Source organism: Macaca mulatta, chromosome X (assembly GCF_049350105.2).
Source record: "Macaca mulatta isolate MMU2019108-1 chromosome X, T2T-MMU8v2.0, whole genome shotgun sequence".
NCBI lineage: Eukaryota > Metazoa > Chordata > Mammalia > Primates > Cercopithecidae > Macaca > Macaca mulatta.
Window position 1 is genome coordinate 71,570,117 of NC_133426.1, and position 27,986 is coordinate 71,598,102.

The following is a 27,986-nucleotide window of genomic DNA, read 5'->3' on the forward strand; positions in this document are numbered from 1 at the left end:
CTAAAGAGATAGAAAAAAAAAAAAACATTCCTGAATCTTGAATGCCACCCTTTCCCCACCCTTGGCAGCAGCAGTGTGGTACAGAGAGCTTCTTTGGATGCTGGAGGAAGGCGAGCACAGCAATTGTGAGGCATTAATCTCAGTGCTATCCTTTAAGAGCAGAGAGGAAAACCAGACCAAGCTCACCTGTTGAGCTAATGGAGGGAGCATTTAAAGCAGCCTTAGCCAGAGGGGAATCACCTAGCCTAGTGGTCTGAACTTGAGTTCCCTCACACCTCGCTACTGGGGGACAAAGTGCTCTGTATCTCTGAGTAAACTAGAAAAGCATTCTAGGTCATCAGGACTGCAACTCTTAGGCAGGTCCTAGGGCTAAACTGAGCCCAGAGATGGTGGACTGGGAGGCCACATGATCTACTGAAACACCAGCCAGGACAGTTAAGGGAGTTCTGAAATCACCACATTTCTAACCACAGGCTGCAAAGCTTGAGGCTCCAAAACAGATCCCTTCCTTCTGCTTTAGGAGAGTAATGGGAAAAGTGAAGAGGACTTTGCCTTACATCTTAGATACCACCTCAGCCACAGCAGGATAGGGCAATGACCAGAGTCATGAGACCCCCATTTCAGGCTCTAGTTTCCTTATGACATCTCAAAACATGCCCTGAGCCAGAAGGGAACCCACGGCCTTGAAGAGAAGGACCCAGTCTTGGCAGCATTTATCACCTGATAACTGAAGAGGCCTTGGACCCTGAGCTACATCAATGGCCTTGAGCAAGCCTCTGAAATTTGTTGGCTTCAGATATCAGCATGACTACAGGAGGATATATCACCAAGTGGGCTCTTGGAGTCCTCAATTTCAGGACTTCACTCTTGGATGGCATCTCTGGACCTGCCCTGGGCCAGAAGGGAACCCTTTTCCCTGAAGGGTAAGTTCCAGGCCAGGCAGCATTCACCAAAAGCTGATGTCAGAGCTCTTGGGCCTTAAGGGAACATTGGTGGTAGTCAGACAGAACTCCTCATGGCCTAAGGTGGTGGTTGCTACAGAGTGAAGGTTCTTTTCCTTTGGAAAGGAGAAGGAAGATTTGAAAGAACTGTGTGTTGTGGTTTCAGTGCCAGCTCAGCCACAATACAATAGAACACAAGGTAGACTTCTAAGTTTTGTCACTCTATTTCCTGACTCCTAGATGACACCTATGGACCCACCTGGACCTGGGAGAACTCACTTCCCTGAAGGGACGGACACAGGCCTGGCTGGCTTTGCCACTTGCTGATTATAGAGTCCCAGGGCCTTGAGTGAATATAAGCAGTAGCCAGGAAGTGTTTACAGTGAGCCTTGAGTGAGACCCAGTGCTGTGCTGGCTTCAGGTCTGACCCAGCATGGTCCTAGTCCTAGTGATGATGGCCACAGGGAAGCTTGTATACTTCCAACCCCAGGTTTAAGTGGCTTGGAACAGAGAAAGAGACTCTATATGTTTAGGAGAAAATAATGGGAAAGAGCAAGAGTCTCTGCCTGGTAATCCAGAAAATTCCCCCAAATCTCATTTATGACCATCAAGGCGCAACTTCTATAAGTCTGCAAGAACTGCAGCATTACTAAGATTTGGGTGTTCCCTAAAGCAGATACAGCTTAGATCAAAACATCCAAGTCCTTTTTAATTTCTGGAAAGCTTTTCAAATAAGGACGGGTACAAACAAGTCCAGATTGTGAAAACTAAAATTAAATATCAATCATTTCAATGTCCAGATACCAAAGAATATTTACTAGCTTCAACACCACCCAGGAAAACATGACCTCACCAAAATGAAGTAAATAAGGCACCAGGGACCAATCTTGGAGAAACAGAGATATGTAACTTTTCAGACAGGGAATTCAAAATAGTTGTGTTGAGGAAACTCAAATTCAAGATAACACAGAGAAGAAATTCAGAATTTTATCAGATTAATTTATAAGAGATTGAAATAATTTTAAAAATCAAGCAGAAATTCTGGATCTAAAAAGTGCAGTTGGCATACTGAAGAATGTATCAGAGTCTCTTAATAGCAGAATTGATCAAGAAGAGTGAGATTGACAACAGACTATTTGAAAATACACTGGAGAGACAAAAGAAAAAAATATAAAACCACAAAACTTGCCTACAGGATCTAGAAAACAGCCTCAAAATGTCAAATTTAAGAGTTATTGGCCTTAAAAATGAGATAGAGGAAGAGATAAGGGTACAAAGTTTATTCAACAGGATAATAACAGAGATCTTTTCAAATCTAGAGAAAGTTATTAACATTCAAATACAAGAAGGTTATATAACTTCAAGCATATTTAACTCAAAGACTACCTCAAGGCATTTAATAATCAAGCTTTCAAAGACCAAGGATAAACAAAGGATGCTTAAAGCAGCAAGAAAAAAGACACAAATACAATAGAGCTGCAATATGTCTGACAGCAGACTTTTCAGTGGAAACCTTACAGTCCAAGAGAGTGTAGCATGACATATTTAAAGTGTTGAAGGGAAAAAAACTGTTACCCTAGAATAGTATATATGGCAAAAATTCCCTTCAATCATGAAAGAGAAATAAAGACTTACACAGACTAACAAAAGCTGAGGGATTTCATTCATAAGAGACCTGTACTATGGGAAATGTTTAAGAGAGTACATCAATTAGAAAGAAAAGGACATTAATGAGCAACAAGAAATCATCTGAAGGTACAAAACTCATGGGTAATAGTAAGTGCACAGAAAACACACAGAATACTGCAGTGTTATAATACTGCAACTGTCATAGGTAATCAACTAAAATGCTAGCTAGAAAAACTAAATGATGAACCAAACAAAAATAATAACTACAACAACTTCTTAAGACATAGACAGTACAATAAGATCTAAATAGAAACAAAAGTTAAAAATCTTGAAAATAAAGTTATGGCATAGAATTTATATTAGTTTTCTTTTTGTTTCTGTATTTATGAAAACAGGGTTGAGTAGTTACCAGGTTGTAAAATAGCATGTGCAAGCCTCACAGTAACCTCAAACAAACAAACAAACAAAATTACAATGGAAACAGAAAAACAAAAAGCAAGATAAATCATATCACTAGGGAAAATCACCTTCACTAAAGGAAGTAAATAAAGAAATAACACCAGAAAACAAATAACAAAATGGCAGGAGTAAGTCTTTACTTATCAATAATAACATTGACTGTAAATGAACTAAAGTTTACAATCAAAAGAAATAGAGTGGCTGAGTGTATTACAAACAAGATTCTGTTGCCTACTAGAAACACACTTTACCTATAAAGACACAAAGAGATTAAAAGAAAAGTGATGGAAAAGACATTCCATGCCAATAGAAACAAAAAATGATCAGGAGTAGCTATACTTATATCAAACAAAATAGATTTCAAGACAAAAACTATAAGAAGAGACAAAGAAAGTTACTATATAATGATAAAGAGGTAAATTCAGTAAGAGGATATATCAATTTTAAATATATATGCACCCAACACTAGAGCACCTAGATAAGCAAAGGAAACATTATTACAGCTAAAGAGAGAGATAGGTCCCAATACAATAATATCTGGAGACTTCAACAACCTACTCCCAGCATTGGACAGATCTTCAAGACAGAAAATCAACAAAGAAACATCAGACTTGATCTGCAGTATAGACCGAATGAATCTAGATTTTTTTTTTAATTTATTTATTATTATTATACTTTAAGTTGTAGGGTACATGTGCATAACGTGCAGGTTTGTTACATATGTATACTTGTGCCATGTTGGTGTGCTGCACCCATCAACTCGTCATTTACATCAGGTATAACTCCCAATGCAATCTCTCCCCCCTTCCCCCTCCCCATGATAGGCCCCGGTGTGTGATGTTCCCCTTCCTGAGTCCAAGTGATCTCATTGTTCAGTTCCCACCTATGAGTGAGAAGATGCGGTGTTTGGTTTTCTGTTCTTGTGATAGTTTGCTAAGAATGATGGTTTCCAGCTGCATCCATGTCCCTACAAAGGACACAAACTCATCCTTTTTTATGGCTGCATAGTATTCCATGGTGTATATGTGCCACATTTTCTTAATCCAATCTGTCACTGATGGACATTTGGGTTGATTCCAAGTCTTTGCTATTGTGAATAGTGCCGCAATAAACATACGTGTGCATGTGTCTTTATAACAGCATAATTTATAATCCTTTGGGTATATACCCAGTAATAGGATGGCTGGGTCATATGGTACATCTAGTTCTAGATCCTTGAGGAATCGCCATACTGTTTTCCATAATGGTTGAACTAGTTTACAATCCCACCAACAGTGTAAAAGTGTTCCTATTTCTCCACATCCTCTCCAGCATCTGTTGTTTCCTGACTTTTTAATGATCGCCATTCTAACTGGTGTGAGATGGTATCTCATTGTGGTTTTGATTTGCATTTCTCTGATGGCCAGTGATGATGAGCATTTTTTCATGTGTCTGTTGGCTGTATGAATGTCTTCTTTTGAGAAATGTCTGTTCATATGCTTTGCCCACTTTTTGATGGGGATGTTTGTTTTTTTCTTGTAAATTTGTTTGAATTCTTTGTAGGTTCTGGATATTAGCCCTTTGTCAGATGAGTAGATTGCAAAAATTTTCTCCCATTCTGTAGGTTGCCTGTTCACTCTGATGGTAGTTTCTTTTGCTGTGCAGAAGCTCTTTAGTTTAATGAGATCCCATTTGTCAATTTTGGCTTTTGCTGCCGTTGCTTTTGGTGTTTTAGACATGAAGTCTTTGCCCATGCCTATGTCCTGAATGGTACTACCTAGGTTTTCCTCTAGGATTTTTATGGTATTAGGTCTAACATTTAAGTCTCTAATCCATCTTGAATTAATTTTCGTACAAGGAGTAAGGAAAGGATCCAGTTTCAGCTTTCTACTTATGGCTAGCCAATTTTCCCAGCACCATTTATTAAATAGGGAATCCTTTCCCCATTTCTTGTTTCTCTCAGGTTTGTCAAAGATCAGATGGCTGTAGATGTGTGGTATTATTTCTGAGGACTCTGTTCTGTTCCATTGGTCTATATGTCTGTTTTGGTACCAGTACCATGCTGTTTTGGTTACTGGAGCCTTGTAGTATAGTTTGAAGTCAGGTAGCGTGATGCCTCCAGCTTTGTTCTTTTGACTTAGGATTGTCTTGATTGTCTTGGAGATGCGGGCTCTTTTTTGGTTCCATATGAACTTTAAAGCAGTTTTTTCCAATTCTGTGAAGAAACTCATTGGTAGCTTGATGGGGATGGCATTGAATCTATAAATTACCTTGGGCAGTATGGCCATTTTCACGATATTGATTCTTCCTATCCATGAGCATGGTATGTTCTTCCATTTGTTTGTGTCCTCTTTGATTTCACTGAGCAGTGGTTTGTAGTTCTCCTTGAAGAGGTCCTTTACATCCCTTGTAAGTTGGATTCCTAGGTATTTTATTCTCTTTGAAGCAATTGTGAATGGAAGTTCATTCCTGATTTGGCTCTCTGTTTGTCTGTTACTGGTGTATAAGAATGCTTGTGATTTTTGCACATTAATTTTGTATCCTGAGACTTTGCTGAAGTTGTTTATCAGCTTAAGGAGATTTTGGGCTGAGACAATGGGGTTTTCTAAATATACAATCATGTCATCTGCAAAGAGGGACAATTTGACTTCTTCTTTTCCTAGCTGAATACCCTTAATTTCTTTATCTTGCCTAATTGCCCTAGCCAGAACTACCAACACTATGTTGAATAGGAGTGGTGAGAGAGGGCATCCCTGTCTTGTGCCAGTTTTCAAAGGGAATTTTTCCAGTTTTTGCCCATTCAGTATGATATTGGCTGTGGGTTTGTCATAAATAGCTCTTATTATTTTGAGGTACGTTCCAACAATACTGAATTTATTGAGTGTTTTTAGCATGAAGGGCTGTTGAATTTTGTCAAAAGCCTTTTCTGCATCTATTGAGATAATCATGTGGTTCTTGTCTTTGGTTCTGTTTATATGCTGGATTATGTTTATTGATTTGTGAATGTTGAACCGGCCTTGCATCCCAGGGATGAAGCCCACTTGATCATGGTGGATAAGCTTTTTGATGTGTTGCTGAATCCGGTTTGCCAGTATTTTATTGAGGATTTTTGCATCGATGTTCATCAGGGATACTGGTCTAAAATTCTCTTTTTTCGTTGTGTCTCTGCCAGGCTTTGGTATCAGGATGATGTTGGCCTCATAAAATGAGTTAGGGAGGATTCCCTCTTTTTCTATTGATTGGAATAGTTTCAGAAGGAATGGTACCAACTCCTCCTTGTACCTCTGGTAGAATTCAGCTGTGAATCTATCTGGTCCTGGACTTTTTTTGGTTGGTAGGCTATTAATTATTGCCTCAATTTCAGAGCCTACTATTGGTCTATTCAGGGATTCAACTTCTTCCTGGTTTAGTCTTGGAAGAGTGTAAGTGTCCAGGAAATTATCCATTTCTTCTAGATTTTCCAGTTTATTTGCGTAGAGGTGTTTATAGTATTCTCTGATTGTAGTTTGTATTTCTGTGGGGTCGGTGGTGATATCCCCTTTATCATTTTTTATTGCGTCTATTTGATTCTTCTCTCTTTTCTTCTTTATTAGTCTTGCTAGTGGTCTGTCAATTTTGTTGATCTTTTCAAAAAACCAACTCCTGGATTCATTGATTTTTTGGAGGGTTTTTTGTGTCTCTATCTCCTTCAGTTCTGCTCTGATCTTAGTTATTTCTTGCCTTCTGCTAGCTTTCGAATGTGTTTGCTCTTGCTTCTCTAGTTCTTTTAATTGCGATGTTAGAGTGTCAATTTTAGATCTTTCCTGCTTTCTCTTGTGGGCATTTAGTGCTATAAATTTCCCTCTACACACTGCTTTAAATATGTCCCAGAGATTCTAGTATGTTGTCTCTTTGTTCTCATTGGTTTCAAAGAACATCTTTATTTCTGCCTTCATTTCGTTATGTACCCAGTAGTCATTCAGGAGCAGGTTGTTCAGTTTCCATGTAGTTGAGCGGTTTTGATTGAGTTTCTTAGTCCTGAGTTCTAGTTTGATTGCACTGTGGTCTGAGAGACAGTTTGTTATAATTTCTGTTCTTGTACATTTGCTGAGGAGTGCTTTACTTCCAATTACGTGGTCGATTTTGGAGTAAGTACGATGTGGTGCTGAGAAGAATGTATATTCTGTTGTTTTGGGGTGGAGAGTTCTATAGATGTCTATTAGGTCTGCTTGCTGCAGAGATGAGTTCAATTCCTGGATATCCTTGTTAACTTTCTGTCTCGTTGATCTGTCTAGTGTTGACAGTGGAGTGTTGAAGTCTCCCATTATTATTGTATGGGAGTCTAAGTCTCTTTGTAAGTCTCTAAGGACTTGCTTGATGAATCTGGGTGCTCCTGTATTGGGTGCATATATATTTAGGATAATTAGCTCTTCCTGTTGAATTGATCCCTTTACCATTATGTAATGGCCTTCTTTGTCTCTTTTGATCTTTGATGGTTTAAAGTCTGTTTTATCAGAGACTAGTATTGCAACCCCCACTTTTTTTTGTTCTCCATTTGCTTGGTGAATCTTCCTCCATCCCTTTATTTTGAGCCTATGTGTGTCTCTGCGTGTGAGATGGGTCTCCTGAATACAGCAGACTGATGGGTCTTGACTCTTTATCCAGTTTGCCAGTCTGTGTCTTTTAATTGGAGCATTTAGTCCATTTACATTTAAGGTTAAGATTGTTATGTGTGAACTTGATCCTGCCATTATGATATTAACTGGTTATTTTGCTCGTTAGTTGATGCAGTTTCTTCCTAGCCTCAATGGTCTTTACATTTTGGCATGTTTTTGCAATGGCTGGTACCGGTAGTTCCTTTCCATGTTTAGTGCTTCCTTCAGGGTCTCTTGTAAGGCAGGCCTAGTGGTGACAAAATCTCTAAGCATTTGCTTATCTGTAAAGGATTTTATTTCTCCTTCACTTATGAAACTTAGTTTGGCTGGATATGAAATTCTGGGTTGAAAATTCTTTTCTTTAAGAATGTTGAATATTGGCCCCCACTCTCTTCTGGCTTGGAGAGTTTCTGCTGAGAGATCTGCTGTTAGTCTGATGGGCTTCCCTTTGTGGGTAACCCGACCTTTCTCTCTGGCTGCCCTTAAGATTTTTTCCTTCATTTCAACTTTGGTGAATCTGGCAATTATGTGTCTTGGAGTTGCTCTTCTCGAGGAGTATCTTTGTGGCATTCTCTGTATTTCCTGGATTTGAATGTTGGCCTGCCCTACTAGGTTGGGGAAGTTCTCCTGGATGATATCCTGAAGAGTGTTTTCCAACTTGTTCCATTTTCCCCCTCACTTTCAGGCACCCCAATCAGACATAGATTTGATCTTTTTACATAATCCCATACTTCTTGCAGGCTTTGTTCATTTCTTTTTCTTCTTTTTTCTTTTGGTTTCTCTTCTCGCTTCATTTCATTCATTTGATCCTCAATCGCAGATACTCTTTCTTCCAGTTGATCGAGTCGGTTACTGAAGCTTGTGCATTTGTCACGTATTTCTCGTGTCATGGTTTTCATCTCTTTCATTTCGTTTATGACCTTCTCTGCATTAATTACTCTAGCCATCAATTCTTCCACTTTTTTTTCAAGATTTTTAGTTTCTTTGCACTGGGTACATAATTCCTCCTTTAGCTCTGAGAAATTTGATGGACTGAAGCCTTCTTCTCTCATCTCGTCAAAGTCATTCTCTGTCCAGCTTTGATCCGTTGCTGGCGATGAGCTGCGCTCCTTTGCCGGGGGAGATGCGCTCTTATTTTTTGAATTTCCAGCTTTTCTGCCCTGCTTTTTCCCCATCTTTGTGGTTTTATCTGCCTCTGGTCTTTGATGATGGTGATGTACTGATGGGGTTTTGGTGTAGGTGTCCTTCCTGTTTGATAGTTTTTCTTCTAACAGTCAGGACCCTCAGCTGTAGGTCTGTTGGAGATTGCTTGAGGTCCACTCCAGACCCTGTTTGCCTGGGTATCAGCAGCAGAGGCTGCAGAAGATAGAATATTTCTGAACAGCGAGTGTACCTGTCTGATTCTTGCTTTGTAAGCTTCCTCTCAGGGGTGTACTCCACCCTGTGAGGTGTGGGGTGTCAGACTGCCCCTAGTGGGGGATGTCTCCCAGTTAGGCTACTCAGGGGTCAGGGACCCACTTGAGCAGGGAGTCTGCCCCTTCTCAGATCTCAACCTCCGTGTTGGGAGATCCACTGCTCTCTTCAAAGCTGTCAGACCGAGTCCTTTGTGTCTGCAGAGGTTTCGGCTGTGTTTGTTATTGCCCTGTCCCCAGAGGTGGAGTCTACAGAGACAGGCAGGTTTCCTTGAGCTGCTGTGAGCTCCACCCAGTTCGAGCTTCCCAGAAGCTTTGTTTACCTACTTAAGCCTCAGCAATGGCGGGCGCCCCTCCCCCAGCCTCGCTGCCGCCTTGCCGGTAGATCACAGACTGCTGTGCTAGCAATGAGGGAGGCTCCGTGGGTGTGGGACCCTCCCGGCCAGGTGTGGGATATGATCTCCTGGTGTGCCTGTTTGCTTAAAGCGCAGTATTGGGGTGGGAGTTACCCAATTTTCCAGGTGTTGTGTGTCTCAGTTCCCCTGGCTAGGAAAAGGGATTCCCTTCCCCCTTGCGCTTCCCACGTGAGGCAATGCCTCGCCCTGCTTCAGCTCTCGCTGGTCGGGCTGCAGCAGCTGACCAGCACCGATCGTCTGGCACTCCCCAGTGAGATGAACCCAGTACCTCAGTTGAAAATGCAGAAATCACCGGTCTTCTGTGTCGCTTGCGCTGGGAGTTGGAGACTGGAGCTGTTCCTATTCGGCCATCTTGCTCCGCCCCTCACATCACTACTTAATACGTGTTTCTTTCAGTTTGAAGAGTTCCCATAAATATTTCTTTGTAAGGCAGATCTAGTGGCAATGAACTCCCTCAGTTTTTGTTTGTCTGGGAAAATGTTTCCCTTCTTTATTTTTAAAGGATAATTTTGCCGGATATAGTATTCTTTGATGGCAGGTATTTTTTTTTTTTTCTCTCAGGACTTTGAATATGTGTTCCTACTCTTTACTGGATTGCGAGGTTTCTGTTGAGAAATCCACTGATAGTCTTACCAGGATCCCTTACATGTGAAGCTTCGCTTTTTTCTTGTTGCTTTCAAAATTATTTCTTCATCCTTGTTTGTTTTAGTCTGTTCTCAGGCTGTTAATAAAGATGTACCCATGACTGGGTAATTTATAAAGAGGATTAATTGACATACAATTCCACGTGGCTGGGGAGCCTCACAATCATGGTGGAAGGCAAAGGAGGAGCAAAGTCATGTCTTACATGGTGGCAGGCAAGAGGGTATGTGCAGGGGAACTCCCCTTTATAAAACCATCAGAGACTTATTCACTATCACAAGAACAGCATATGAAACACCCACCCCCGTGATTGAATTACCTCTCACTGGATCCCTCCCATGACATGTGGGGATTATTACAGTTCCAGGTGAGATTTGGGTGGGGCCATAGAGCCAAACCAAATCTCCTGGATTGCAAGGTTTCTGTTGAGAAATCCATTGACAGTCTTACAGGAATCCCCTACATGTCAAGATTTTACTTTTCTCTTGCTGCTTTCAAAATGATTTCTTCATCCTTGACTTTAGACAATTTGATTATAATGGGTCTCAGTGAAGATCTATTTGGGATTCTTTTCACATCATGGGTCTAGATGTTCATTTTCCTCCCTAGATTTGGAAAGTCTTCTTTCATTTATTTCTTTAAATAAGATTTATGCTCCTTTTTTTCTCTGCCCCTTCCAAATTCTATAATGTATGCATTGTAGTTTTATACTATCTTGTAAGTCACACAGACTTTCTTCAGTCTTTTTCATTCTTTTTACTTTTTGTCTTTCTAACTGGATAGTTTCAATTATTTTCAAGTTCACAGATTCTTCTACTTGATCAATTCTGTTTTTGAAGTTCTGTATTAGGTTTTAATTTCTTTCTTTCTTTTTTTGAAAGTACAGAGATTTATTGCAAAGTGAAAAGTACACACTCAAGAAAGAGGAGTGCAGGCATATTCAAGAGTCAGTCACACAATAGAGTTTTCAGCTTCTACTTTTATGGGTTTATTTAACCAAGAAGTAGAATATTTATGAAGATTCCTGGAAAAAGGTGAAGATTTCTCAGAACTGTGGTGCCACTCATTTTTACACCACTAATAGGTAATCTCAGAACTGTCATGGTGCTGGTGGGTGTGTGATTTACTATGTTAATGAGTATATAATGAGGTCCTAGGTGAAACCTAGGTCAAATTCAGGACCATATTGGATTCAGTCAGTCTTAGCCAACTTGTTCCACACCCCGTTTTTCATGGTTTTATCAGTCCATAGCCTCTAGTCATGTGAAACTGCTGCCTGGAATTTTTTTTTTTTTTTTTTTTTTTTTTTTTTTTTTTTTTTTTTTTTTTTTTTGAGACAGAGTCTCACTCTGTCACACGGGCTGGAGTTCAGTGGTACGATCTCAGCTCACTGAAACCTCTGCCTCCCAGATTCAAGCAATTCTCCTGCCTAAGCCTCCCCTGTAGCTAGGACTACAGGCATGCACCATCACTCCTGAATATATATATATATTTTGTATTTTTAGTAGAAACGCAGTTTCACCATGTTGGTCAGGCTGGTTTTGACCTCCAGACCTCAAATGACCTGCCTGCTTCACTCTCCCAAAGTGCTGGGATTACAGACGTGAGCCACCGTGAACCACCTGCCTGGAATTCTTTGTTCATCCTCCTTCCTGATGATTAGGGGTAATGGCACTGCCTAGCAAGGGCATGGAAATCTCTGGCTGACTGGTCTAGGGGATCCAAGTTAAGGTCATCAAGAGAGTCTAAATCTGAGGCAGGGATTGATTGGAATCCTTGCATAACCATCATTTGATGTGGAATGTTGCAACCTAGAAGACACAAACTTTACAAGGAGGTTAAACAAGCATTATACACACACACACATGCACACACACACAACAAGAGTTGTGTGAAGAAGAGGAAAAATAAAAAACAGAAAAAATATTTGATGTCTAATGACTGAAAATTCCAAAATTTGATGGAAAACTTTAATCCACACATTCAAGAAGATCAATAGGCTGGGCACGGTGGCTCATGCCTATAATCCCAGCACTTTGGGAGGCTGTGGTGGGTGAATCACCTGAGGTCAGGTCTCTACTAAAAATACAAAAATTAGCCGGGCGTGGTGGCAGGTGCCTGTAATCCCAGCTACTCAGGAGGCTGAGGCAGGAGAATCACTTGAACACGGGAGGTGGAGGTTGCAGTAAGCTGCCAAGATCATGCCATTGCACTCCAGCCTGGGTGACAGAGCAAGACTCTCTCTCAAAAAGAAAAAAAAAATCAATAAACTCAAAGTTGGAAAAACTCAAAAACATTCCGGGGTGTGTGTGTGTGTGTGTGTGTGTGTGTGTGTGTGTGTGTGTGTACACTTGATATATCACAAGTCTCTTAGGCTCTGATCATTTTTCTTTATTTTCTCTTTCTGCCCTTCAGACTAGGTAATCTCAGTTAACCTATCAACATAAAGTTTGATGATACTTTCTATAGCCAGCTGAAATCTGCTGTTGATCTCTCCAGTGGATTTTTAATTTCAATTATTGTCCTATTCAACTTCAGAATTTCCATTAATATTCTCTATGTGATAAGACATCTTACATTCCTTTTGTTCTTTGACATACTTTCTTGTAATCTTTAAGCATATTTTAAATAGCTGATTTAAAATCTTTGTCAAGTAAGCCTGACATCTGGGTTTGCACAGGGACAGTATTTTTAAAATATTTTTTAAAGAAATGGGGTCTCACTTTATTTCCCAGGCTAGATTTGAGTTCCTTGGCTCAAACATTACTTCTACCTCAGCCTCTCGAGGAGCTGGGACTATGGGCTCATGCCACTATGCCCAGCTCAGGAGGGATAGTTTCTATTGACTTTTCCTTTCCCTGTATATAGGCCATACTTTTTTTTTCTTTGCATGTCTCATAATTTTTTTGTTGAAGACTGAACATTTTAAATAATATAATTGACAACCTTGGAAATCAGATTCCCTCTTCTTCCTGAGGTTTGTTTTTGTAATTGTTGTTTAGTGACCTATGAAGTAATTCTTTAAAGTCTGTATTATTTGTTGTGTGTGGCCACTGCCATCTCTTCTTGGAATAGCTTATTTGTCAGCTATTGGTTCAAAAAACTTTTTCTTAAATGCTTTCAACTAGCAAGTTTTCCTCCCTTTGCCAAGAAGCTTTGAATGCATATTGGGGCACACTCTCAACACCTAGAGAGCATTTGACAACTTTGCTTTAGCCTTTACCTCCTGATTACATAAACCCTTAAGGTCAACCAAAGATGAGGGATAAGGGACTTTTCAGGTCTTCCATGAACACATGCACAACCTTACACAAGCATGTGTCCTTCTAGATCCCTAGGAATATGTGGAAGCTTTTCAAAGCCCCTTATGGACATCTAATTCCCAGCTTTTCCTTGAAAGGTTTTTTGTCAACTTCTTGTTTGCTCTAGCTGTTGTTACCCCCTCGGGCAGCTGTGATATTTTTTTCAAGTGTCTCTAATTGTTTTCAACAAACATCCCGGAGGAAAAAGCTGTTCGTTGTTAGTGAGCTCTAAGTCATATCAAATAAACACAAGCCCTTGAAAATGCCAGGTTTTCCAAGGAACTTTCAGATAGGTCAGATAATAATAATTCTATGGAGATGGAAGTTTGGAGAAGTTCTAAATTTGTTCAATTTCCTCTGTTGACTTCTAGGCTGCTAATTCTCATGGCTACTGTGATTGTGAGGCTGTTGGCTTTCAAGGCCACCATGTTTCTGGGAAGAGGAGATGTAAATAGAGCACATTTAAATGCCACAAATTTTCTGTTCTTACCAAGGTTCAGCCAGGCTTTTGAATTTTTGTTTTCTTGTTGTTTAAATAAACACTATTTGTATTTATTTATTTATTTATTTATTTATTTATTTATTTTTTGAGATGGAGTTTCACCCTTGTTGCCCAGGCTGGAGTGCAATGGCGCAGTCTCAGCTCACTGTAACCTCCACCTCCCAGGTTCAAGTAATTCTCCTGCCTCAGCCTCCCAAGTAGCTGGGATTACAGGTTCCTGCCACCACACCTGGATAATTTTTGTATTTTTAGTAGAGAAGAGATTTCGCCACATTGGCCAGGCTGGTCTCGAACGCCTGACCTCAGGTGATCTGCCTGCCTCAGCCTCCCAATATGCTGGGATTACAGGTGAGATCCACCGCACCTGGCTAAATAAACACTATTTGGATTATTAAAAACCTTTCATTAAGTTCCAGATGTCACCAGTGGAGGGTGTCCAGGTTCTTGGTGTCTTGAACAAAGAATTGAAAAAAACGCACAAACAAAGCAAGGAAGGAATGAAGAGATTTATTGAAAATTAAAGTACACTCCACAGTGTGGGAGTGGGCCAGAGCATAGGGGCTCAAGGGCCCCGTTACAGAATTTTAGGGAGTTTAAATACCCTCTAGAGGATTCCATTGGTTATTTGGGGTACACCATATGTAAATGAAGAGGATGAAGTAAAGTTACAAAGTTATTTACTTGGCCTACGCCCTATGGAGATGATATTTCCTGCCATAGCTGAAGTATGAATTGGTCTTATGTTCCCTACTTCCAGACCCTATTTTCCTGCCTAACAGAATTCTGGAAAAGTTGATTTTAACAATTTGCCAGTGTTGTCAATGCTTTTATTGATAAGCAGATTTTTTAAGGTCCTTTCACTGTCATTACCACTGACATCATCCATTAATATATTTAAATTTATGTAACTATCAAAAGATTTCATGGCATAAATGTAATTACATGAACTTTTAAACATTTGGAGGTTTGTTACTATACATTGTTTTCACTATTTTTAATTTCTACTGTGGGAAAAAAGTGCTTTCTAAACAAGCTGATATTAATGTCAACTGAAATACAAAGTCACTCATAGATTTTTAATGATGTCTTTCCTGGATAATCAATGACTCACAAGAAATCATTTTAACCCAACTTACCACTACTTGAGTAAAAGCCAGGGCTATGTACAACTAGTCCAATGTCAAATGGTCTTTATAATTTTGATCAGCTGAACTTCACTTCAGGCTTCTATGAGTATGCCAGAGGCTGTAAGAGTACAAGGATGGGCCAGACACGGTGGCTCACGCCTGTAATCCCAGCACTTTGGGAGGCCGAGGGGGGGGCAGATCACCTGAGGTCAGGAGTTCAAGACCAGCCTGATGAACATGGCGAAAACACATCTCTACTAAAAATAAAAATATTAGCTGGGCATGGCGGTGGATGTCTGTAATCCCAGCAACTCGGGAGGCTGAGACAGAAGAATCGCTTGAACCCGGGAGGTGGAGGTTGCAGTGAGCCAAGATCATGCCATTGCACTCCAGCCTAAGTGACAAGAGCGAAACTCTGCCCCCACCCCCCAAAAAAAAAGTACAAGGATGAAATATTTAATAAAGTATTCATTGAAAACGTATCACATACATAAAGGTATGCTAAGTGTTGGGATTGGGGAAAGCAGAGATGCAAACATGAATGTGGACAGTTCTTTCTTTTAGTAGAGTTCACAGTCTAGTTGGGGAGAGAAACAAACTTGTTACAACTAGCAGGAGTTAAGTGGGTGAACTACAGGGGAGAGAACACTGTGTGGAGAGCATTACTCACTAATCTTGACCTCACCATTGTCTTTCACACCTCCATGCCCTTTCATATGCTATTCCATCTGTCTAGCATGTCCTCCCCAATTTCTCTCCCCCTTTCCTGATAAAACCAGCTCAAATTTCATCTCTCTTACCTCAGACAGCAGAATTACTTACCTCCTTACCCCTCCTTGGTATTACCCTAGCATCTATAAACAACCTTACGAAAACATATTCTATGTTCTGTGATTATTTGTTTGCATATTTATCTCACCTACCAGAATGTGAGCACCTCACAGGGACTGCATCTTATTTATTTTAGAACCCCCGGCACCTAGAGCAGTGCTAAGTACCTAGTATGCAGGATGGGAATTAAAAATTAGTGGTAGAGGGAATATTTGAACCCAAATACCCTGACTCCAGCTCCAATGCAGAAGGTTTCTGCCAAGAGCGTACCTATGTCATTATATGGTTGGCATATTTAATATAACAAGAATGCATTATTAAGCATTCCTTGTTCTGAAAGCCTCTGAAATACTTTTAAAATGGTGTTTCTTATGTACTTCGCGGGCCACAGAAGTACTCCTGCAGCTGAGATAAAACAGAGCAGTTCTTGAAAAAAGCAATATGTAATTGTTTGAGGAAGGAAGTGACAACAAACAACATGTTAGTTGAAATAATAACAATTAAAATTTGTAACCTTCTATTCCCTCTTTCCCTCCTACTCCTATTTGCCACCCAATATATCTTGAATTTCATCTGGGAGATTTTTGGAACTAACTAGACCAGCTGATGATGTCATGGCTGCAATACTGCAGCTACCCCTCAGAATTGCCCCGATCCTTGTGTCCTTTCTCATTCTTGCTAACGATTTAATTATAAAGAGAGAAAATAGGGTGTACTCTATTCCATACATTTAACAAAACAGTTAAATTGGAAAGAATCAAGAAAGATCAAGCCCAGTGTTGTTAACTGAATGAGATGTTCAAGATATATTTATCACTATTAAAGTCATAAGAAAGGCACTCTTTTTTTCCAATTTACTATAAGTTATAGAATTACATAGCCATATTTCCCTATAGCTTTTGACTAAGGGTCTTGGGATGGGGATAGGTGGCACAAAAAGAAAAAGAGAGGGAGGAGAGAAAGAAGAGAGAAGAGGAGGAGAGAGAGAAAAAAAAATAAACTTCACCGATGAATCATAGAAGTGGGCGTGTTTTCTGAAGAAGCCACTTTCATAACAGCTCCTCAGCTGTCACTAATGGCCAGAGAACACACATTCACTGAATCCTTACTCTAACAGAGACCATCTCCTGTAGCATATGATGCAGCTTCCCTGCATGATTTGAAATGATCTCCCTAGACCTTCTTTATATAGAGAGAAGAAAATAGTAAGTATGTAACCTACAGTTTTCTTGTCCTTCTGGAGTGTCAAGCACTAGAAATGGTTTTGTGTGGGGAAAATTGAATCAAGTATAAATTGAGGTTACATTTAACAATGTGGTTTTAATTAGTTTGGACAACAGAGTGTGTGTAGTATGAAATGTTTTAAATATCCTGGAGACGTACGTCCTTTCTAATGGAACACGTGGCAGTGGAAGGTAGCAGAAAAATGAGCCCCTGTTCAAAACTTAGGAATAATGGGTCTTGAAATCAAATCATTGTGTGTCTACTTTGCTTGAAGTCCTGAAAAAAATGAATGAGTAATGAAAATCAACAGACTGTTACTTTTTTGTAAACATTTTGTCTAAAGCTTCAACATTTGGTGTGGGAGTGAGAGGACAAGAATTGACGTAGTTTAATCATACAAAGCTCTTGGGTCTCCTTTGAAATGAAATCCTAAGTTTTGAATAAGGTCAGTTGTTGTTAGCTCTGATTGTGACAGTTTTTGCTGTGACATGTATCATTTTGACAATGTATTGAAGGTAAAGTATAAAAAAAAAAATTTGTTTGGAGGGTAATGTAAAACCAGATAGGCTGACAAGAGTGCTCTCATTGCTCAAGGGAAATCCCATTTTTACAAACCACAGAAAATATGCTATTTCTTAAGACTTGTTTCTTTGCTAAGTGTTACTACCTATAAACTATTCAAGAGCACACAAACAGATGGGTATAGTTGGAGGTTAAGAAACAATCTTTACCTCCTTTACGATATAATTGCTGCATGTGATTTATTATAAATAAAAATGGAAATATTTGAATTTTTGATTTTCTCAGAGTGCCTCTATGTGAACCTTTTCATTTTGAGAATCAGTAAAGTTTTCAAACTCTTTTGCCTCCAAAGTATCGGAGAAAGCCTTACTTTATAGCTCTTTCTGGGGCTTGTGTAACTTCTTTAGCTGATGTGCTTGACACAGGGGATTGGAGATGGGCTATATAAGTCATAACATCTCAAAACTGGGTTGTGTAGGTAATTATGTGGCTCTGTTGAGAGCATATATGTGAATGCACTTAGGCAACTCTAAGATGTAATGCAAATGTAAATGATTGTTCAAATGTTATTACTGTTATTGAAGTTTTATAACTTATTTGTGATTTTTAAAGTAAAATGCGATGATTTGATACAATACAGATTTGAATTTGTTCTTTTAGAAGCTAACTATATGTGTTCTCATCCTTTGGGTCCCATTTATAAGTGAGAACATGCAGTATTTGGTTTTCTGTTCCTATGTTAGTTTCCTAAGGAAAATGGCCTCCAGCTCCATTCACATCCCTGCAAAAGACATAATCTCATTCTTTTTTATGGCTACATACTATTCCTTGGTGTATATGTACCACATTTTCTTTATCCAGTCTATCACTGATGGGCATTTAAGTTGAATGTCTTTGCTATTGTGAATAGTGCTGCAATGAACATACACGTGCACGTGTCTTTATAATATAATGATCTATATCCTTTAGGTATGTACACCTAATGGGATTGCTGGGTCAAATGGTATTTCTGTCTTTAGGTCTTTGAGGACACATAGAGGGGAACAACACACTCTGGGGCCTAACAGAGTGTGGAGGATGGGAGGAGGGAGAGGATCAGGAAAAATAACTAATGGGTACTGGGCTTAATACCTGGGTGGTGAAATAATCTGTAAAACAAATCCCCATGACACAAGTTTACCTAGGTAACAGAGCTGCATATGTACCACTGAACTTAAAATAAAAGTTAACAAAAAAGTAATTCTGAAAACAGTGGTCCACTTCAGAGGAGAAACCAAGAAAATAAAGCTTAGTATTCTTATGATGATTGAACTATAGTCATTTCTCAATTATCTGGGCCCCACCAGAAATCCCACACAGCAGATAATTTTTGATATGTATATTTTCTTTGAGAATTCCTTTTATGAAAAAAAAATTACTAGAAGTGGCAGGAAGGGCAGCTGTCTAAGTAGGTATCCCTAAGTCTCTATCAAAACATGCATTCACAAAACACAATAACAAGTGGCTTGGTCACCTGCAGATAATTGAGAACTTACTATTTTGTTCTTGACTTGATTACTGCTGGGTAACTCTGTTCTATGTGGTTAATGGGCTTTCTGGAACATTTTCAAAGGTTTTGGCTCACTAGAAATGGCCAGATGTTTCTACCTCTGTATAGGATGTCATTTGGCAGATTCTGGAAAAGATGAAGTCGAGTTGGTAGTCAGATGAAATTATAGAACTGGATATAATTTGTTTTAAGAAGCTAAGAGCTTCGTCACCAGATAGTCACGTGTTGAAGATACAGAGCTTGCCTATAACTTGTTTAAGAATATGATTAAGCAAATGATTGCAAACTTGCATCTGAATCTAAAAAAAGCAGAGAAACATATGCAGGCAAAATCTGCTAAAAGTGACCTTGAGAAAAAAAGATCTAGTAGAACCTGAAGACTAATCTTGGAAAATTTCTCTATGCAAATGCAAACTGAATAAGTTGTATTTCCTAATAAAAAGATTAGTGGGAGAGAGAAGAAAGTAGAAGACTTTGATCTTTTTTTCTTGGTGGAAATTTCTCCTCGAGGATATGGTGTGGGATCTGGAAACACTTCCTGGCAAAAAGGGAGAGTCTTTCCATGGAAATATATGTATGTGTGTGTGTGTGTGTGTGTGTGTGTGTGTGTGTGTATATATATATATATATATATATATATATATACACACACAAGAATATATATATATTCTTGCTCCTTGTTGAAATGTGATGTTTCTCTTTCTCCAAATTGTTGTGGTAAGCAAATAACTTTAGCTGTTATTTTGTGTGCATGTCATGGGGGGCGGGACGGGGGGGCAGGAATTACAGCATTATTACCACCACTGAAATATTTATGTCTAGAATTATTATAGAATTAGGGACTCTTTAAGTTTAGTCTAATCATTGTAAGCAGAAAAATCAAATGCAAAAAAAAAAAAAAACCCTGTAGTTTCTTAAGAAGAAACCTCTGTATTCTAAAATGCTTTTCCTAAAGTTTACTAAATATGATGTGGTGTGTGTGTTTATTTGCAGGGAGTGGTAACATCTGAACATACCAAACCAAACAGGCAAACTCTTGCACCATCGCTACCACGACATTTTACCACAAAAGAATGCCACTGCATGTGGATTCCAAGCAGGCTAAAAAGAAAAAGAACTGATTAGACCTCAGACGACCCACTAAACGGGATGACGGCCACAGCTGAGGTAGAGACACCAAAAATGGAGAAGAGTGCCTCCAAGGAAGAGAAGCAGCAGCCTAAGCAGGACAGCACAGAGCAGGGCAATGCTGATTCTGAAGAGTGGATGAGCTCTGAGAGTGACCCTGAACAGATAAGCCTTAAGAGTAGTGACAACAGCAAGAGCTGCCAACCTAGGGATGGTCAGTTGAAGAAAAAGGAGATGCCCTCCAAGCCACACCGCCAGCTCTGTCGATCTCCCTGCCTAGATCGTCCAAGTTTCTCCCAGAGCAGCATTTTACAGGATGGTAAACTTGACTTGGAGAAGGAATACCAAGCTAAGATGGAGTTTGCGCTAAAGCTGGGCTATGCAGAGGAACAGATTCAATCAGTGCTAAACAAGCTGGGCCCAGAATCACTTATTAATGATGTATTGGCAGAGCTTGTCAGACTTGGGAACAAAGGTGATTCAGAAGGGCAGATCAACTTGAGCCTGTTAGTGCCTCGTGGGCCCAGCTCCAGAGAGATTGCAAGCCCTGAATTGTCTCTTGAAGATGAAATAGACAACAGTGACAATTTGAGGCCAGTTGTCATTGATGGAAGTAATGTGGCAATGAGGTAAGCCTGGTATGTTTTTTCTTTCATTTTAAAAACCTGCCCTGAGCTCATAGAAATTTTCTTCCTTTGCAAATCATTATAAGAGGCACATGGCTATTGACTGTGGTGTGTGTTTCTGAAGGTGGCCAGAGACTAAAATGATCCTGCTCTTGCCTTTTCTTCCTCCACTGAAGTTGCTGCCAATTTGTTTCCAGGTGTTCTAAAGGCAGCTTCAACATCAGTGATGATGCTTCAGAGGAGACATAGCCATTCAGCTTTGTTCCTTTTGTGGTCTGCTGTCCTACCCCTACTTTACTAGACTAATCATCCTGAAAATGCTGCTTTTATAAAGTCACTTTGCGGTTTGCTTAGGAACTTTCAGTAACTCTCAACTGTTATTATACCAAATTTGATCCTTTTTCCTGGCTTTAAGGCTCTTTGTAATCTGGCCTTTCCCTCCTCCCATTTGATTGTATCTCTCATGCTTACTGCATTTACATCTATCTTTTTAATGGTCTCCATGAAAATTATGCTGATTTCTATCCCCACCACCTGTGTTCATGCCTTTTCCCAACTTAGAAGTGCCTCCTTTGTATCTTCATAGCCTTCAAAATGCACCACCTCCACAAAGAACTTCCTAATTTTTCTGATTTCAATGATGATCTCTGAACTACAGTATCTGTGGTAGGCTGAATGATAGCCCCCCTAGAGATGTCCACATTTTAATCCCTGGAATCTCTGAATACATTATCTCATATGGTGAAATGGACTTTGCAAATGTGATTAACGTTCTTGAGATGGGAGAGATTACCCTGGTTTATCAAAGTGGGCCTAATGTAATCACAAGTGTCTTTATTAGAGGGAGGCAGCAAGATCAGAATGAGTAGAAGGAGATGCAATGGCAGAAACAAGAAGCTGGAGTGACATAAGAAAGGGACCATAAGCCAAAGAATGTGGGTGACCTTTTTGACCCATTGGACTGTTTCAGGAAGAAAAAAAAAGAAAAAAGAATGTGGGTGGCCTCTAGAAAGCTGAAAAAGGCAAGGAAACAGATTCTCTCTTTAGGCTTGCAGAAAGAACACAGCTTTGCCAACACCTTGATTTTAGATTTCTGACCTCTTGAACTTGTAAGAGAATAAATTGGTGCTATTTTCAGTCACTAAATGTGTCGTAATTTGTTACAGCAGCAGTGGGAGACTAACAGTACCTATAGTGCCTTCATAATTTATTCCATACTCTCTCATATCATTTTTTTAAGCCATAGGAATCCCTTCTTCTATTTCTCAAATGAATTGTCATCCAGTCTTGGTTTAAAAAACCGCAGTAATCAGGAGCCTTTTTCCTACTGAGTCTCTCATTGCTTGATGGACTCACTAGAATCCTTAGACCGTAGGCAATCAGAACAAAGTGAAAAAGCCTTAGTCTAGCAAGTTTTACATTAGATTATCCCATTGTCTTTGAAAGCAGGGATCTTGCCTTGTTTTCCCACAGTATTGGGTGCTCCCACAGAGACATGAGAGAGTGGGGATGGGAGAAAGTCATGAATGATACCATTGCTGTATACAGGAAATGCTTAGCAGACTATCTGAAAGTGCACTTTAGTATATAGTCCTGTTTAATGCTCACAGCAACTTTATCTTACAGATGAAAAAATAAGGCTCAGCAAAGGTAATTGACTTCCCTGAGTTTACATAGCTAGTAAGTACTAAAGTGAGAACTCGAACTTAAGTCCTCTGACTTCAAATGAATGCAATGAAACAAACATTTACGAATACTGATTCTGTGCCAGATTTTTTACATATGTGAATTAATCCCCACTGGAGAGCCTATAAGAATAAACTAATTTGGTTCATCTTTGCAGGTGAAGAGATTCAGGTTCAGAGAGTTTGAGTAACTACCCAAGGTTACCCAAGCTTACAAAGCTTAAATTAAAACACTAATCTGACTCCAGTTCTCTTTTCACAATATCATACAGTATTATGTGGCTATTAGTGTTATTAAGAATATTTGGGCCAGGTATGGTGACTCACCTATAATCCCAGTACATTGGGAAGCCAAGGTGGGAGGATCGCTTGAGCCCAGGAGTTCAAGACCAGGTTGGGCAATATGGCAAAACCCTGTCTCTACTGAAAATACAAAAATTATCCAGGTATAGTGGCACATGCCTGTAGTCACAGCTACTCAAGAAGCTGGGGTGGGAGGTTCTCTTGAGCCTGGGAGTCAAGGCTACAGTGAGCAGTGATCTCACCACTGCACTCCAGCCTGAGTGACAGAGTGAGACCCTATTTAAAAAAAAGTGTGTGTATGTATGTGTGTGTGTGTGTGTATGTGTGTGTGTGTGTGTGTGTATGTGTATATATATATATATATATGGCGTATTTGCTAGTAGCAGAGAATGCATTTACAGATTTCCTTTTTCAATTTTTTAAAATAATGACATCATCATCATTATAAGGTATGTAAAGCAGGCTAGACAGCTCCTTTGTTTTAATGAGGGGAAACCAAAAGCACGGTAACAAGAAAGTTAAATGACCTGCACACAATACTACAGCAATCAGAATGATGCAGTGGGCCAGTGAAAAGCAAAGGATAATGTCTGTATTCAAAAGGCCAAAGGTGTCTCTGCTCCCCTCCTATCAGGCATAAGAAAGGGTGATTCTTGAGGGGAAGGAGTTTGGGATGTGCCCAACTCAATCTGTCACCAAACCAGACCACCTAGAACACCCTAGACTGGACCTGATTCCCAAGGCCTACCCGTTTTTTTGTTTTGTTTTGTTTTGTTTTTGGTCTGGTCTGGTTTTGTGTTTCGGAGTTGAGGATGAGAAGAACCTAAGGCATTCGTGGGGACTTTGGCTTCATGGTAATGTAATATCTTCCTTTTCTCTAGACTTCTATTCAAGGATTGCTGATCACGAAGGACACTCTGGTTCTTTCGCTTTTTAAGAAATAATGCAGAGATTAATTACTTGGATAATTAGTTTCAACATATCTGGTCTATGTTAGTAGCAAACTATTATACTGACAGGAAAATGAACTTTTATCTCCTGTATGAGTTACTTTGCTAAATTAAAGGCATCTCGCATGATTTAAATAGAGCCAAAAAAATAGCATGCAACCTTACTGTTAGGAGCATATTAAAATAGTGCAGAGTAGACCATGTAATTTCTTTAAAATTGCCAGTTGAGTCCTTGTTAGCATCTTTTTCTTTTGTCTGAGTAGTAAATTACTGATGAGTCCCATTTATTCTGCAATCACATTTCACATGCTCAAAGTTCAGTGCTATAGTCTACTTATGGATTTGTTATTACTATTAATCTAAATTAGGTTTGTTTTCCTCCTTAGTTAGCTGTAAGTTTATGGTGAGATTGGTATTTCTTAGACAAACTACATGTTAATGTCTGTTGTTTCTCAGCCTGTTGGATGACCCTGCATTAAAATTATGATGCTAGCCAGGCACAGTGGCTCACGTTTGTAATCCTAGCACTTTGAGAGGCCAAGGCAGGCAGACTGCTTGAGCCCAGGAGTTTAACACCAGCCTGAGCAGCATGACAAAACCCCATCTCTACTACAAATACCAAAAAATAACCCGGCGTGGGGGTGCGTGCCCGTAGTCCCGGCTGCTTGGGAGGCTGAAGTGGAGAATCACTTGAGCCCAGGGAGGTTGAGGCTGCAGTAAGCCATGATCACACCACTGCACTCCACCCTGGGTGACAGAGCGAGACACTGTCTCCAAAAATAAAATAAAATTATGGGCCAGGCCTGATGGCTCACACCTGTAATCCCAGAACTTTGGGAGGCTGAGGCAGCAGGATCACTTGAGGTCAGGAGTTCGAGACCAGCCTGGCCAACAAGGCGAAACCTCATCTCTACTAAAAATAAAAAATTAGCCAAGTATGATGGTGGTGTGCCTGTACAGGAGAATCGCTTGAACCCAGAAGGCAGAGGTTGCAGTGAGCTGAGATTGTGCCACTACACTCCAGCCTGGGCAACAGAGTGAGACTCCGTCTAAAAAAAAAAAAAACAAACAAACAAATTATGATGCTTTGTTTGCCATTAGCAGCATTTGGTTAACATTTGCAGTAGTAGTGCACCTGTGGTCCACATACTGATTGATATATGCTAAGATCCTAAAGGGTACATTCATTCTGAGAGCTGTCTCTTTTGGGAAGAGAAATCCATTTCAGAGGAATGAAGGCTTTGAAATGTAAATGCAACCATATTCTTTGTTAAGTCTAGGAGAAGCCCAAACATTTGAAGCCCAGAGAAAACAACTGCAGAGGGAGGGGCTAATGACCTATCTGCTAAGCTGAATTTGGCTTGGGAACCTGGATCATGAGAGGTTCCTAAGCCAGTTTACAAGACAAAGTGAACTGTAGTGTCACCAAGATACTCTGTGACTTGCAGGTCCTAGGGTTTTCAGCGTTTATAGATTACAAAAGGACATTGTATGGGTTTAAGCAAAAACAAGCCACTTGAAAAGCATTACTTTATTTTCCTCTTTTTTTAAAAAAATATTTATTCATTCCTTAAATGTTTGGGGGGCAATAAACTTTGCATACTTGGCTGGTTGTGTAGGTATTCATTGCCACCTTGATAAATGTTGAAAGTGCCATCTGATTCTTATTGGGCATTTGGTGTGCCTGATGAAATGCTTCAGTGGCATACTTTTAATATATTTTAATAGGATGCTATAGGTATGTTACATTTTTTCTTAACATAATTCTCAGTATGTTAGGAAATTGATATCAGAATATAAATATATCAAAATATTAAGTGTTTGTCTCTGGATTGTAGTAAAACAGTTGGATTTTGGGGTTTTTTTCTTTATATTTTATGTATTTTCCACGTTTTATACTATATTACATTTTTTAATGATTATATTATTATATATTTATTATATATATATTTAATGATTATATATATAGATATATATTTATATATATATTTATATATTTATATATATATTTATATATATAAATATATTTAATGATTATATATATAGATATATATATAGATATATATATATATAGAGAGAGAGAGAGAGAGAGAGAGAGAGACAGGGCCTTGTTCTGTCACCCAGGCTGGAGTGCAGGGGCATGATCATAGCTCACTGTAACCTCAAATTCCTGGGCTCAAGTGATCTTCCTGCCTCAGCCTCCCGAGTAGCTAGGACTACAGGAGTGCATCACTATACTCAGCTAATTTTTTGTAGAGGCAGGGTCTCACTATGTTGCCAAGGCTGAAAAAAAATTTTTAAACACAGAATTTGGCAGTATAAAATATAAAATTGGCTGGGCGTGGTGGCTCACGCGTGTAATCCCAGCACTTTGGGAGGCTGAGGTGGGCGGATCACAAGGTCAGGAGTTCACGATCAGCTTTGGCAACTTGGTGAAACCCCGTCTCTACTAAAAATACAAAAATTAACTGGGCGTGTTGGCTTGTGTTTGTAATCCCAGCTACTTGGGAGGCTGAGGTAGGAGAATCTCTTGAACCCGGGAGGCAGAGGTTGCAGTGAGCCGAGATGGTGCCACTGCACTCCAGCCTGGGTGACAAAGCAAGACTCTGTCTCAATAAATAAATAAATAAATAAATAAATAAATAAATAAAATATAAAGTTGCAGTATCTAACAGCAAATTTTACTTTCATATTTATTTCCGGACTTAGACCACTTGGGAGAAGATCATAGTACTGCAGAGCCGAGGAAATTCCATCCCCTTCCTTCAAATCCCCTCTAATGGCAATTCTGATAATTTTCCCAAGTTCTGTTATTCTTTATACTTACCAGCACTGTAGCAGTGGGAAAATTCACAGCTGAACAACTTCTCTTCCACAGTTCATCCAATATTAACCATTTAAGCATAATTCTTGCATAATTTCCCCATTGTTCAACTTTTTAGGAGTTAGTGGTAGTTATCTCTAAGGCTACCTTGGAGTATATTGACAACTAAATATATTTTCCTTTTGTTTCTTAAGTGCTTTCAACTTTCAGTTGAGAGTATAATTGCTTTATGGTACTCACTGGAGAGCTTTAAACATGATTAGCATATGCTTGGAAATGTTAATAAAAACATTTAATAAATTTTTGCAATTTGCCTCAAGAGTGATAAGACAGTGGGAAGTCTTGCAGTACAAGAATTGATGAAGCCCCTGATATTATATATGAATTCATCGAAAGGGAACAATATGTTGGAGTTCATTTTTGTTGTAGCTGAGTGAGCTAGTGCCAGTGAGAAGGTGAGGAATCAAAAGCGAGAAGCCCCATCACATTGTCTTAATTAGCCTTCTAACAAAACAATTATTTCCTTCTGATCAGTCTTAACAGACAATAGCCACTTGATTGTAGTAGAATTGGTACACGTATGCCCATTTGTTCCCATCCAAGCTGTTTAATTAACTATAATTTAGTGTGGTTTATGTATATGTCAGAGCACTAGATACCACGCTAAGAGATCATAATTTTCACAGCCAAACAAGGCACAAATCTAGTGCACCTTTTCCCAATTTATCTGCAAATTTTCCCTCTTCCAAATTCTAGTTAAATGAATTCTGTTTGGCTTTTTAAGTTTTCACAATGTTTATTCCTATAAGTAATTCTGACAGTTTCTTCTCCTTTATATCATGTTCTGATTATAGAAAGAATACTTGAATTTTTTTTTCTTTTTAATAAAGATGGGGTCTCGCTATGTTGCCGAGGCTGGTCGCAAATTCTCCCACCTTGGCCTCCCAACCTGCTGGGATTATAGGCCTGAGCCGCTGCACCCGGCCAGAAATAGTTGATTTTTTAAGGATATTTTGGAATTAGAGGAAGAAAATAGATCACTTATAATCCTCTCACACAGAACAACAATATTTATTAATATTTTGATGTACTTATTTCTCGTATTTTTTCTAAGCTTATACATAGGTTTTCTTCTACAAAATTGGTGTTACATTATATATAGTCTGTATTTTTTCTTTTCTCTTTCAGAATTACGAGCATTTCCTACATCTTAAAATTTTCATGAATATGATTTTTGTTGGTGCATTATATTAAATGGATATATGTAATAAGAATTTTCAGTGAGCATTTATGTGCATATC

At 39.3% G+C, this 27,986-nt stretch overlaps 1 protein-coding gene across 5 annotated transcripts in view; it reads left to right on the forward strand.

The window, feature by feature from the left end:
- Positions 1-27,986, forward strand: part of ZC3H12B (zinc finger CCCH-type containing 12B) — a 425,024-nt gene that overhangs the window by 385,481 nt on the left and 11,557 nt on the right. For all 5 annotated transcript variants that reach the window (XM_015127587.3, XM_077989675.1, XM_015127585.3 and 2 more), the window contains one exon: positions 20,163-20,926. In XM_015127587.3, the coding sequence (XP_014983073.1) occupies positions 20,319-20,926 (608 nt within the window). In that variant the 5' untranslated portion in view covers positions 20,163-20,318. The remainder of the gene's footprint in view (positions 1-20,162; positions 20,927-27,986) is intronic.